This window comes from Triturus cristatus, chromosome 6 (genome assembly GCF_964204655.1).
Source record: "Triturus cristatus chromosome 6, aTriCri1.1, whole genome shotgun sequence".
Classification (NCBI taxonomy): domain Eukaryota; kingdom Metazoa; phylum Chordata; class Amphibia; order Caudata; family Salamandridae; genus Triturus; species Triturus cristatus.
In genome coordinates, this window is record NC_140589.1 from 1,726,549,379 (window position 1) to 1,726,563,150 (window position 13,772).

Here is a 13,772-nt window from a genome sequence, read left to right on the forward strand (position 1 = left end):
GGACATGGCATTGCCTTTATTTGTGAATGGGACATGGAGACTTTAGTGGCATGAGCGTGGTTTTTGGGTGTGGTTGTGTGCGGTGGGGGCTTGGGGTAAGTTGCGTGCATTTGGTGTATTTGTGGTGTGGATGCCATTCCCCCCCATGTTACGTGAGTTGTTTGTGTACTCACCAGGCTCTGCGACTCCTTCGACTCCGTGTACACCAACCGGCGGAAGCGTGGCCATCACCCTCTCCTCCCAGGGATGGTAATGTACGGGTCTGCGGGGCAGCCCACCTCCAATGATGTTACTCTGGGCGTATTCCTCGTTCATTTTCCTCTTGACTGCCCTGCGCAGATCGTACCACCTGGCTTGGCATTCATGCCTGGTCCTTCGGATGGGCGCAACAGCATTCACCTTATCGACGATCCTCTGCCATAGGCTGGATTTTTGGGCTATGCTGGTCTGTCTGACCAATGTTCCAAACAGCTGTGGCTTGATGACTTCGTTGACAAGGAGCCCCAGCTCCGCCGTTGTGAACTTTGGATTATTGTCTGTGGGCATGGTGTGGGGTGTGGGTGTGGATGGTTGTGGGTGTGTGGGTGTGAATGTGACTGTGTGTGTGAAGGTGAAGAGGGGGTGTTTGTGAAGGAGGTTGTGAGAAGGTGTGTAAGTTAAGGTGTAGTTACGGTGTAAGTAAGGTGCAGTTGTTTGTCTGTGGTGTCTGTCAGCAGTGGGTCTGTTGCAAAGGCTCATGGGTTGTGTTTGTGGGCCCTTTGTATTGGTCCATTTGTGGGTGTGGCTGTGTTTGAATTTGTGGTGGGTGTGTTATAAGAGGTGGGTGTGATTTAGGGCCTGTGTTTGCCTGTTTGGATGTGCCAGGTCAGTCATAGAGATGTTTTTTGTCATGTTGACGTGTTTTGTGGTGTTGTGCGAGTCACATTGACCCTCCTTGTGCTGTTTTACAGTGTCCTGGTTCTGTACGAGTCTTTGGGTGAGGGTGCTGGGGTACGGTGTTGGGGTACGGTGCATACAGGTGCGGGGCTGTGCTACGGTGTTGGGGTATGGTGCGTACAGGTGCGGGGCTGGGCTACGGTGTTTGGGTACGGTGCGTACAGGTGCAGGGCTGGGCTACGGTGTTGGGGTACGCTGCGTACAGGTACGGTGCTGGGCTACGGTGTTGGGGTACGGTGCGTACAGGTGCGGGGCTGGGCTACGGTGTTGGGGTACGCTGTGTACAGGTACGGTGCTCGGCTATGGTGTTGGGGTACGGTGCGTACAGGTGCGGGGCTGTTCTACGGTGTTGGGGTACGGTGCGTACAGGTACGGGCCTGGGGTATGGTGCATACTGGTACGGGGTTGCGCTACGATGTTGGGGTACGGTGCGTACAGGTACGGGGCTGGGAGACGGGCCTGGGGTGCAGCGCGTACAGGTGGGGGGCTGGGGTACGGTCCTGGGGTACGGGGTGTACAGGTGCGGGGCTGGGAGACGGGCCTGGGGTGCAGCCCGTACAGGTGCGGGGCTGTGCTATGGTGTTGGGGTATGGTGCGGAGGGGGGGTACGGTGCTGACATACGGGGGTACGGTGCTGACATGTGCGGGGTGAGGGGGGCTGTACGACTCGTATCCGGGCACAAGTTTACCCGTGTACATGTTGGCTACAGCGTTCCCTCCGTATGGGGCCTTTTACCTGCGGTTGTGTATTCGGACGGGCGGTACGGATCGTACTTGCGCGCTCGGACTTCTGTTTTACGATTTGCACGTAAAAATGTCCGGCTCCCTATCGGACACTTTTCCCGACGCTATTCGGACGTAAAAATTTACGCCTCCCTCTCGGACCAATTTCCCGACGCAATTCGCATGTATTTTTCACATACGAATCGTACTTCGCAGTTTGTACGGTACATGTACGATTCGTACGTGAAAATATACGGATACGATTCGTACGCAATTTTTTTTTCCCGGATCGGAATCGGCACCTAAGTGTTCTACATCTTTATTTATATATATATTCCCAGATATTTGAGACATGACGGTTTCCACTGAAATGGATAGCCTCTAATGGCTACTCAGGTCATTGCCTGTGAGATTGGGAGGGCTTCACTCTTTCCCCAGTTTACCCAGTAATCGTCTCTCGCTGCACAGGTGGAAATGATATCCAGAAGTGCCAGAAAGAAAGTAGTAAGGGCAGAAAGCATAAGAAGGATGTCATCTGCATATAGATATATGGTTGATGGGCTTCCCGGGGTGGGGATGTTTGCGGTCATCTCCGACTAGGCAGTGCTGCCGCAGGGCTTGCATGGCTAGGAGAAAGAGGATGGGGACAGCGGATACCTTTTTTGTGTGCCCCTTTTGACTGGGAAGTGTTCTGACAGATAACCCCTGCAGTTGAACTGTGCTAAGGGGGAGTCATAGAGTCAATGAACCTTGGCAATAAAGTTGGCACGGAGTCCAAATTTGTGTAGTGTCGCAAAGAGGTAGCCCCACTCCATTCTGTCGAACGCCTTCTTGGCGTCGAGTGATAGGTTCAAATGCTTCCTCTGGTAGATCGTTAGCCAGCCACTAACTGAGTCAGTGTGTGGAAATGATTCTGAGATGATCTTCCTGGGATAAACACCACTTGTGTGTGGGGGAATAACCCATTTTAAGTGAGCTGCCAGGATCCCAGCCAGTATCTTGATTAGATCCAGGCGGAATTTTTTATTCTGGTAGCGGAATTGGAGATATTTGCCAACTCTGCATTACTCTTGTAATGTGGAGTTCCCACCAAAGTCTGCCAATCACCGCACTGAGGAATGTTTTTCCTGTTCGAGCGATGTGATGACAACAGGAGCAATGCAAGTCTCCAGAATGGGAGCTCGCAAGTGAGATTTGGTATCTCCTAGTATGATTTCTAGTCACTAGGAGTTCTCCCAGTGAGATTTTCTAATGTGGGTGGTCGCAGTCAGAGGGCTAATTTTTTAGTAGATTTTCTACACGAGAATAAGCAAAACTAACTGAAAATATATTTTCGGGTAGGTATTCTACCCAAATGGATGGGTCAGGTATTTTCTTTTAGCGCAAAACACATTCTTTTTTTAAAAAAATTATATTTTTAACAGGAAGAAAGTGCCACAGATACTCCAACTTCCTTTTCCTTTCCAGAAAGCTCCTCTCACTGCTTTGGCCATCCCTTGCTCACTTTTCATTTAGATTTGGGAAGGAAAAGATCACTATCTTTGTCTGTGATCCCTGCTGCATGTACCATTGGATTTTGAGTTTTTTTTGTGTGACATCAAGTAAGTTAAAGAACTTTATGATAAGTTTGTTGTTTGATGGAGGGCATGGACCAGTATTTTTTTTACCTTTTTCGTTTTTATGCACATTTTTAAATTTCATTGTTGGTGGCCTCAATTGGTAGGGGTACATTTTGCTGTCATTTTTTAAATTTTTGTAAGGTAACATTTTTTCACATTTTTGGGAGGGCCTGGTTTTAAAGTACTTTTTCTCCATTTTACTGTGTGTTGTTTGTGATTTTTGCACTATTTTGCTCATTTTACTGTCTGGGGCCAGTCTGCCCATGGGCCATTACCAGCTAGCACTAGGCATTGGGTGTATTTTGAAAAGCTCTTTCTGTGCTATATGTCTTTTTAAAACATCTATTGAATTATGGAGTTCTCCCAGTGAGATTTTCTAATGTGGGTGGTCGCAATCAGAGGGCTAATTTATTTTTTTGTAGATTTTCTACTCGAAAATAAGCAAACTAACAAAAAATATCTTTTCGGGTAGGTATTCTACCCAAATGGATTTTTTCATGTATTTTCTTTTAGCTCAAAACACATTCTTTTTTATTTGACTTTATATTTTTAACAGGAAGAAAGTGCCACAGATACTCCAACTTCCTTTTACTTTCCAGAAAGCTCCTCTCACTGCTTTGTCCATCCCTTGCTCACTTTTCATTTAGATTTGGAAAGGAAAGGATCACTATCTTTGTCTGTGATCCCTGCTGCATGTACCATTGGATTTTGAGTTTTTTTTGTGTGACATCAAGTAAGTTAAAGAACTTTATGATGTTTGTTGTTTGATGGAGGTCATGAAGCAGTATTTTGTTTACCTTTTTCATTTTTTTGTACGTTTTTAAATTTGATTGTGGGTGGCCTGAATTGGTAGGGGTAAATGTTGCTGTCATTTTTGAAATTTTTGTAAGGTAAACATTTTTCACATTTTTGGGAGGTCCTGGGGCCTGGGTTTCAAGTACTTTTTTTTCCATTTTACTGTTTGTTGTTTGTGACTTTTGCACTATTTTGCTCATTTTACTGTCTGGGGCCTAGTCTGCCCATGGACCGTGGCCAGCTAGGCATTGGGTGTATTTTGAAAAACTCTTTCCGTGCTATATGTATTTTTAAAACATCTATTGAATTATGGATGGCCTTGGATTTGATGCAAAATGTGTTTTTTTTGTATCTTATGTTTTTCTGCAAAATGTTGGTGAGGCAAATTTTGATGCCTTGGGATGTTTGTGGTTGGGACATTTTTAAAGTTGACTTAATTTTCGTTTTTAGCAGTGCTGAATTAATGGTAGTGTTTTCTTCTTTGTTTACCATGCCTCCTTTCTTTGCTGGCCAAGTTGCCATTTTTGTGTGGTCAGTGTATGTGTGTCTGTGTGTATACCATAGGCCACCATTTTGTCTTAGTTCTAGGGCTACATTGTTCTCCATGTTATGTGACAGGGTGGCCATTTTGTGTAGCCAGTGTGGTTTTGTATTGTTTGTCCGTGCCTTCTTGCTTGTTGTGAACATGTGGCTTGTAGACGTTTTGCGTAGTGTGCATTTGCCACAGACCTCCATTATGTTTTACTGGTTGTGTATGACTTCACCCTAAGAGCCATGTGGCAGGGAGGCCATTTTGTTAGCTAACATGCTTTTATTAATCCATTGGCCTGCATGTGTTCTTTGTTGTCCATGCTTTCGCCCTTAGTGGCCATGTGGCAGGGCGGCCCTTTTGTGTCGGCAGCGTGCTTTTGCCACAGGCCTCCATTATGGTGCCGATTCCGATCCGGTAAAAAAAATTCCCGTACAAATCGTATCTGTATTTTTTTACGTACGAATCGTACAAGTCCCGTACAAACGGCCAAGTACGATTCGTACGTGGAAAATACATACGAATGACATCGGGAAAAGTCTACGACACGTAGGGGTACGCACCGTACATACGGGGGTGGGGGTACAGTGCGTACAGGTACGGGGCTGTGGTACGGAGGTGGGGTACGGCGCGTACACGTATGGGTGCTGGGGTACGGTGCATACATGGGGGGGCTGGGGGTATGGTGCGGACGTGTAGGGGTGGGGGTACGATGCGTATCGGGCCCCCTTTTCGTCATGCATCGCGGCGTACGTAGCTTTTCCGGCACTTTTTGGGTCCCGTAAAAATATTGCCGTGCGAAGTGCTGTGGGTACGAATTGTACTTGCTGATCCGTAAAACGCTGCCTGACTCCGTGCGAATGTCGCGTACGCGGTGTCCCGGATTGGAATTGTGGGTATATTTTAGCCGGTCGGTGTTTTCTACGATTCGTACGGAAATGGTGTTTCTGTACGAATCGTACTTGCGGGTTTGTAAGGTGGTTTTCCCGGGTACGAGTCGGATGGAGGAAACGCTCCGTCCGACGGTTCGTACCCGGGTTTTACCGGATCGGAATCGGCACCTATATGTTCTTAATTGTCCATGCCTTTGTGGGTGATGGCTGTGTGGCAGGGAGCCATCTTGCGTAGCCAGTGTGCTTTGCTTTTGCCATAGGACTGCATGTGCTCTTCTCTGCTGTCTATGCTTTCTTGACTGTTGTTCTGAACTTGAAGCCAGTGGCCATTTTGCATTGCCAGTGTGTTAAGTCCTTTTCTTCTACTCTTCAAAGCCATTTTCTAAGGGACATTGAGATAAGCGGTCTATAATTAGCAATTGTTCATTAGTGATATCCAGTGTTTCAGAGAACTTCGAGGATAGACTTTATAGGAGGTCGAGCAGGGGACAGGAAATTAATTTCAAAGTGGCCGCGTGTCGACAAATGAATCATAATGGGGAACTCTCCTGTGGTCCCAGGTAAAATGTCTGGGCAAGCACGGATACTCTGCCTGGAACCACAGGAGAATTCTGGCCATCACTAATAAACAATTGCACTGGACCTCCTCACTTTTTAGGTCTCGCTGAGCCCAGCGCATGCGCTGGCTCGGAGAGACATTTTGTATGTGAGTTTTCAAAGTGCTGTTGGCTGGCCTGCGCTTGTGTTCACGCGACCGTGCACGCGCGAACCGCTAGCCTTCAGCAGCCCTTTGAAAACTTGTGCGTCATCGCGATCGCGATCACTTTCGCTTTCAGAGCGATCGCGATGACGCACGCTTTCAATGCTTGTTTCTTCATGGAAGCACACAGATGTACACATGCCGCACGCAAGTACTACTTTCAGCCATGAAGGCCTTTCCTGGGCCATTCATTTCTATTAGTATTCGTCTCCTGTTCATCTCTTGACTCAGCGCTGCTGCCAGACTATGTATTATATTTCTCTGCGTGAACACAAAGCCGTGCTTGGGTTATAATGTGCAGCGCTGTCACCTGAGCCTTGGGTTTCTGTCACTCCCCATGCATTATTCTTTATGGTGTCGTGTGTGTCCTTTCTTTGCTGTAATGCATATACTGTGGTTGTTGGTTTCCCATGGCACACCCTTGGGCGCGCTTACTTCACGTCACATCAAAGATGTTTTCACCTAAATGTCTGTTTATGTGTCTGTGTCTAGTCAATGCCTTGCTTGTATGTGTGACCCACTGCTGCTGCACCTCATTGCACGCGTCAGCATCCTCTTTGTCGCTCTTCATTTGGATTGTTCTTCGTCTCGTTATCGCATGACATTCTCCTTCGTTTTTGCTACATCTGCCGAGAAATAGGGTTTGTTGGCGCAGCGTTGGTGGGAGCAGACCTGCGTTCTAATCAAAGTCCCCCATACCTTTCCCAAATGTGAAAACATTGTGTAATATCTGAGGTAGGTTAACTTACCTAACTCTACTTAGTATATGTTCCTTATTAATATTGGGAACACGTAGAAACTGTATCCCCGCACTATTAAGCATTGTTTAAAATAATAGACATGTTCATGGGTATTCCTTTTTATTAACCGTGTCAGCTACTTAGACATGGTTTATGCTTATTATTGCACAATTTTTTTTATTTATTCTGGTGATGTTTTGGTTGGTATTCCCTGTGCAGTCTTCAACCTCAATTACGGGTTTCCGGAGGATTGACCATATTTATTGCACTCGTTAAAAACCAATACCCCGAGCTTCAGAATTCAACGAGTGCAATAAATCGCACCTATTACGATTTTATCCCTAAAGATGGGGCATAATATGCAGATTTTGGTGGTGTCCACAAAATCTTTATGTCCAGGTATTTACTGGGGAAGTTTACCAGTTCTTCATCCCCCTCAGGTTTGGCTGCCTGAGTGTATTGGTGATATAACTACCTAATTGCTCCCAGTAATTACTAGATTCAGTAAAGTCCAACCAACTTGTAATGGTGCTTCCCCCTCCCCTGTTCTTACAGGTATCATTAATTACAGATGCATTCATGATTGAAGCCTTAGTGTTTCATTTTCTTTGAGTGTTTTTTGTTTCTCTCATTATTTGATGCTTTAGTATTATCACAGCAGGCATGAACTACAGGAAGGGTGAGGTTTGCTTTCTGCACAATTAAAGGATAGCTTATCTGTCCCTAGCTGCTTGATGGTTAGCAGTTTCCTGGAGGTATCTTCGTGTCTAGTGTCCTTCCTGATATATATTAATTTATATAACATAGTTGCCGCCTAGTGCATATATAGCTTTCTATGACAATAAGGTTCACAGACATAGTTTTTTGATTAAAGGATTGCAACGGTCTGAAAATATGCATTTAATAACTGTGTTAAGTTATGTTATCAGCATTTCTTTATCACCTTCATTTCTTAATATGACATCAAAATGCTTCTTAATTTACTAACACTTTTCATATTGTTGTGGAATTACCGTTGGTTGTGTATTGGTATTTGGTTAAGCTTGGTTGTGTATGGTTGATAGAGATTTGTTAAACGTCTAGGAAGGCTTTGTGCTAGGTAATTCTAAGGTAAAATTGGTTTGATCCTGCTAGATGTCTTTGCAGTGTGTTATGCTACTGAATGGTTGTGCCGAAGAACTTGGCTGTTTTTTGAAGAGCCGTTGTCCATAGCCCAGCCTACGCAGATTGTTTTCTAGGCCGTATCGCTGGCAAGGGAAATAGCCATGATGTGACGCTCACTAAAAATTGTGATACGTTTAAGTAACAATCTGAATTGTGTTAAAATGTATGTTCATGTAGGTAATGCTTTGCCACTGATAATGCTTTGGGGGCATTTTTGTGCACATGACGGTGCCAGAGGATCTGTCTAGTGTGGTGATTTTTCACCTTGTCACTTATTTGGACTCCATTTAATCATTACTGGAATCCAGGGATCCCACATTGAATCATTATTGGAATCTGGGAACCCCCAGTGAATCATTATTGCAGTCTGGGGACCTCGGCCTAAGCAATGTTGATAATGTGAGCTGCAAATAATATACAAAAATACATAAACAAGTATTTATCAAACAAATACACAAGCGCTGAAGTATTGAATTCACAGAAATGTTTTAGAAAACAACATTTTTATTTTAATGGGAAGGTTGGACCTTTTCTAAATTCAGTTGAGGCCACTCATCATTGATAGTATATTCTGATTGATGCACTAGCAGTGCTCCAACACATCACGCTGGCGAAACCAACTTAATTTTTTTGCCTTTCAATTTCAAATTCCTTCACGTTTCCAGAACGTTTTTAAACTTATGTTTTTATATTTTGCTTCTTCATTTATATATACTATATTAATCTGTTACTATTATTTATTTTCGAAGCAGTCGCTGACCCTCTGAGTATGCGTCACAAACTCTTTAGGGTCCCCAAACTACAGTAAGAACTGCTGGTTCAGTGTGTTCTGCTTGAGAGCAGCCAATTGTTAATGTATTTAGAAACATGGTGTGTTCGGCGAGTGTTGTTGGGTCCAAGTTGATGTTGGACGTCTGATGACAGCAGAAGATGGCATTGTTGACTAAGGAGGTAGTTGAATGGTCTGTATTGGATTTCATTGTTATTAGCACCATACTATGGTCGGCGAGATAAAACATTGGTTGGGTGTGGATGTGTGCTTGAGTCTGTTGGTATCTGTTTGTCCATCTTTTTACCTTTCGGTCTGACCATGGAAACCAGGCCTGTCAGGAGTCAAAGGTATAGGTAGTTTGTTAGAGCGATGCCATGCGCAGGAGCATCTCAAGGGAGTAGGTCTCGCCTTTGGGAACTTATAAGTGTTTAGCCATGCAACAGTTTATGTTGTTGCACCAAGGATATTATGCTGCATAACTAAATACTTGTAAGGTCCCAAAAGCGAGACCTATTGGCTATGCCAATGCTTGTTCTTTTAAGGAAGGAATGGGATTTATAGAGTTTGTAGTGGACAACTGCCCGAAATTGAAGCTTCCCAGATGGAACTATTTTGCCAGAGCTCCAGTGCTCCATTATGATGTGCTGCAATTGGTTGACCAAGATACGCAGCAGAGTGCTGTTCAGACTATCCACATGATGACAGACATGTGGGCCAGTTGTTAAGTAACTGATTAAATGTGCATCGCTGCACACTGGATCTCTTTTGTGGGGGTTAGGCAACAGATATCGGAAGGTCTCAACACTGGAGAAAGTTTTAAGGGCATTCGGCGGCATGCAACATTAGCGATGTTCATCATGGAGAAATCCTATACAGCTGTAAATATCTTGGAAGAATTTAAAGCAAGGTGATTGAATGGTCTCAACCCAGAGGTCTCAGAATTGGATTTCTTGCCACAAACAATGGCAGTAATATAGTCAAGGCCATTTCAGATGGTGGCTATTTCAGGGTCCTGTGTATGAGGCATTGCATCAATCTGAATGTGCATGGCTTTCTCGACAAAGAGGACAGCAACATGCTAGCCACCTTTCTGTCATTCTTTTAAAGCCCGAAAACAGTTAAGGATACTTCAGGGTGCCTATAGAATACCAGTTAAATTCCTCAACCTACTACATGCTGCAACGTCTGTTTGAGCAGACCAATCACAGACTAAGTCCTTCAAAGAGGAGGGCATGCAACTGGAAAAGCATGACAAGGGAGGTGGACAAATTGGGGTCAGTCAAGGGTCTGACACAAATGCTACTTCCTTTTACGGTTTTCAACAGGAAGTCAGCAAGGAGAACAGTGCGACGAGCCAAGCAATCCCATTGTTACATATGCTACAGGACCAGATGAAAAGAGTGGCAGAAAGGACGAAAAAGCATATGAGTTGTTTCAGAGCTTAATCCTTAGTTTGGCTATTAATCCGAAGCTTCAAAAAGAGATTGTGTCCTCCAAAGAGTACATATGTGCCACAATACTTGATCCAAGGTACAAAAGAATACTGGCCTCTTTCATTCCTTTTTCAGAAGGGGATGTTTCACTATACAGGACTTGGATTGTCGATCAAGCGAGAACTGGTGGAGGAATGGCTGGAAGTTAGAGTCCTGGGCAGAGCATCTGTCAGGCAGCCTTTAACCTCCAGAGAGGGCAGTGCTGTTGTCTCATATCCTTTTTTAAAAAAAGAAAAAGGGCCAACTCAGTAACCCAGGGAACTAGGCTGAACAATAACTAAACAATAAACTGGTCCCTATGGGGGTAGTGTATCTCTGGACTACCATGGCAATAGTGTTATTTTAGGGAAAGTAGATAAAACCTCTCAAATTAGTGAGTTTCAGTTATGCATCTCAGTGCATTTATTTTTACATATCTTCTTTATGAATATATTGATAAATTCACACAGTATAATATAATACTTGCACAAGGTGCTACTAAAGAGTAACGGTGCAGCAAGAGTCACTATATTATTTTGAAGTTCACACCCATGAAACAAGTGTTGACATCCACCATCAAGATTCTTAAAAATACAGTCCAGATATGTTATTTGTCGACATTTCGAACACTAAACATAGGCATTTAGAGCAGGGTCATCATCAGGACGAGAATTATCTAATTCTGAGACACCAAATGATTGGGGCATTACTTCCTTCAATCAAATACATGTCAGACAGTTTGTCCTGAACCGAATTAGATATTTGGCATGCCCTAAATTTCTTTGGACATTGAAATTCCCATATATGTAGAAGCTGGATATGACAGTATACCATTGTTGCACCTACAATGGGAATGTTTTTAATCCAGGTCGAGAATGGGCAGCGTTTTATTAGCATTTATACAAGTTGAATAGAGAGCTGGTCTTGAAAGGGGGCCTCTCACTTCACCTCGGATGATTAATGCAGCCATTGCTCATGCTGGTTCAAAATTTCAGACCTGATTCCATCCCATGCTAGTTTTCATGAAGCAATTTGTCTCTTGTTTAAATGCATTCCCATTGTAGGTGCAACAATGATATACTGTCATATCCAGCTTTACCGTTTTTGAATACCTTGGGTGCGCAAACTAAATTGTGAAGTGGTCCCTAGGAACTGTGTGACACTTCTACATATATGGGACTTTCAATGACCAAAGAAATTTAGGGCATGCCAAATATCTAATTTGAAGTGAACTCGTGCTGCATTGGGGGCAGCGCATTCACGTTAAATACGGAGCGAATGCTTTGAAGCCGCTCTGTGTGTCACTGTGCAGGCTGCAACTTCCAGCACTTTTATACTGGAATAGAGATCCCCTTGTATGCGAGTGGAGTCAGTGACTCCACCCGCCTGCAAGGGGATGTCTGTGGGTCCACAGGACCACGTTTCCCCCCTCCAGAGGGCTGCTCTCAGGAAGCGCACTGACAGTGTGCCATCTTTTAGGTGGAGCACTTTCAGTGCATCTCCTGAGGGCTTTTTTGCCTCGTCGGAAATACGGCGCGGGCTCAAAGGCAAAGAGATTCCCCCATTTGCATGGGCACACCCCCATGCAAATGAGGGAATGTCCCCTTGAAGATAGCTTTATGTGCGTCAGCGCCATTGGTATTACAGAAGGGGCAGCACAAACGTCTGTGGCCCCTTATGTAATACCATAGTGCCTCGGGGTGTGCAAAGAGGGGGCAAACGCCCGCTGCGCCCCTAGGCACTTTATGTAATATGCCCCTGGAGTCAATCATGTCTTACTATCTTGTCTCATGCCCTTGGCCATACTTCTTCTTGGAGAGCCTTTCCTGGCTCTGGACTTCTTCCTCACCAACACTACAGATTGGTGTCCTGTTCAGACAGTGAGCTACTTTGCAATGGGAATGTGCCCCAACCTCAATGATTGGTTGTTGGAGATTCAATTGAGCGCAGTTGTCATCAGGATGGGTACTCGCGTCTCGGTGGGTAAGTATTTTATTCAGACATGTTGGCTGAAGTGAACAAAGATTTTTGTCAGATGTAATATAGTAACTATTGCAAAATGTCAGTTCCTTGAGTGTATTAAGCATGCACATACATTTGACACAAGTATCTAAGGCCTGTTTCTTCAAACACTATATTCACACTTCTATGCTAATTATTTCTTTCAGGGTGCATGGCAATAATGTGCAGGGTAAAGACTGTGGAGATGATACCGCCCGCTGGATTAATGCCTTTGTGCAAGGCGTAGAGCCCTATAGATTGGTGCATTTTGAGAATGACATGAAGCTGAGAAACTCAAAAGAAGAGTTTGCCCTCTACCATCGAAACGATCAGGTGATGCCTTGATTTTTAAGACATAGATTGTGATAATCATTTGTTGGTTGCTTCTGGTTAGATTGTCTAGAGATTGAAATGGTAATCACTGTGTTGTAATCACCATGGTTACCTTCTTGCCCTTTGTTGTCTGTCGCACCTTCAACACATTATGTGTTCCTAGCCAACAACAATATAGGTCCCAGTCTCTGGAGTGCTGTTCCTAGCAATATAATAAATCACTGTGTTTGTCTATGTGATTGAGCATGGGTGGATACATTTCTTTATTTACGAATGTAAACTCTTGTTTACTATTCGCAAAATGTAAATTTATCCGCATGTACAAAACCACCAATACAGTATAGATGTGAACGTGAACAAATCTGCCCCCAAGGTCAGGTTATGTTTTTTTCTAGGATAGTGTGTGGGGATTCAAAAAACTTTGGCAGGCACATTGTCACACTGGATATGATTGGAGATTTACTCCTGGGGCAAGGACAGGAGTAAATGCTTAGCTGTAGTAGAAACAGGGAAGAAGCATCCGCAAAATTAGGGAAAGGATTTCTCTACGGGGAAAACTATTTCCACACATGGATAAACATTATGCAGCACATTCATGCATGTGCAAATGTACACTTGTGCTTTTTACGCATGTTAAAATGATCAAGCATAAAAGAAATGAGTAATTCTCTAGCAATTCTAAAAGTACTCCTGGTAATATACATCTATTGCAGATCCCCATGAGGAGTATGGAGTCCTTGCAGAACTTCATGATAGACATTAATCTAGAAGGCATAAGCCTACGGATTTCTCAGTACATTTTGTGAATCTGGCCATTTGATTTTGCTACCACAAAAAATAACTGCCGCAGATGTAAATTGAGGGAAAATAGCATAGGTTTGCAAGATTTAATATGGTTAAATATATTTCGAACTTTGTTGAAAATGTGATCCCTAGGCTGCAAATGTATTTCATCCACAGTTGTCCAGATAAATCTCTTTGTGAAGTGTAGCCCCGGTAACCTACGATAGCGCTGTTGATGATCTACGGTTGCAG

The 13,772-nt window shown here is 44.1% G+C and overlaps 1 protein-coding gene across 1 annotated transcript in view; it reads left to right on the forward strand.

Annotated features, from left to right (window-relative positions):
* Window positions 1-13,772, forward strand: part of LOC146821881 (mitochondrial amidoxime-reducing component 1-like) — a 180,112-nt gene that overhangs the window by 55,027 nt on the left and 111,313 nt on the right. The window contains exon 3 of the mRNA XM_085612959.1: window positions 12,572-12,737. Coding sequence (XP_085469085.1) covers window positions 12,572-12,737 — 166 coding nt within the window. The remainder of the gene's footprint in view (window positions 1-12,571; window positions 12,738-13,772) is intronic.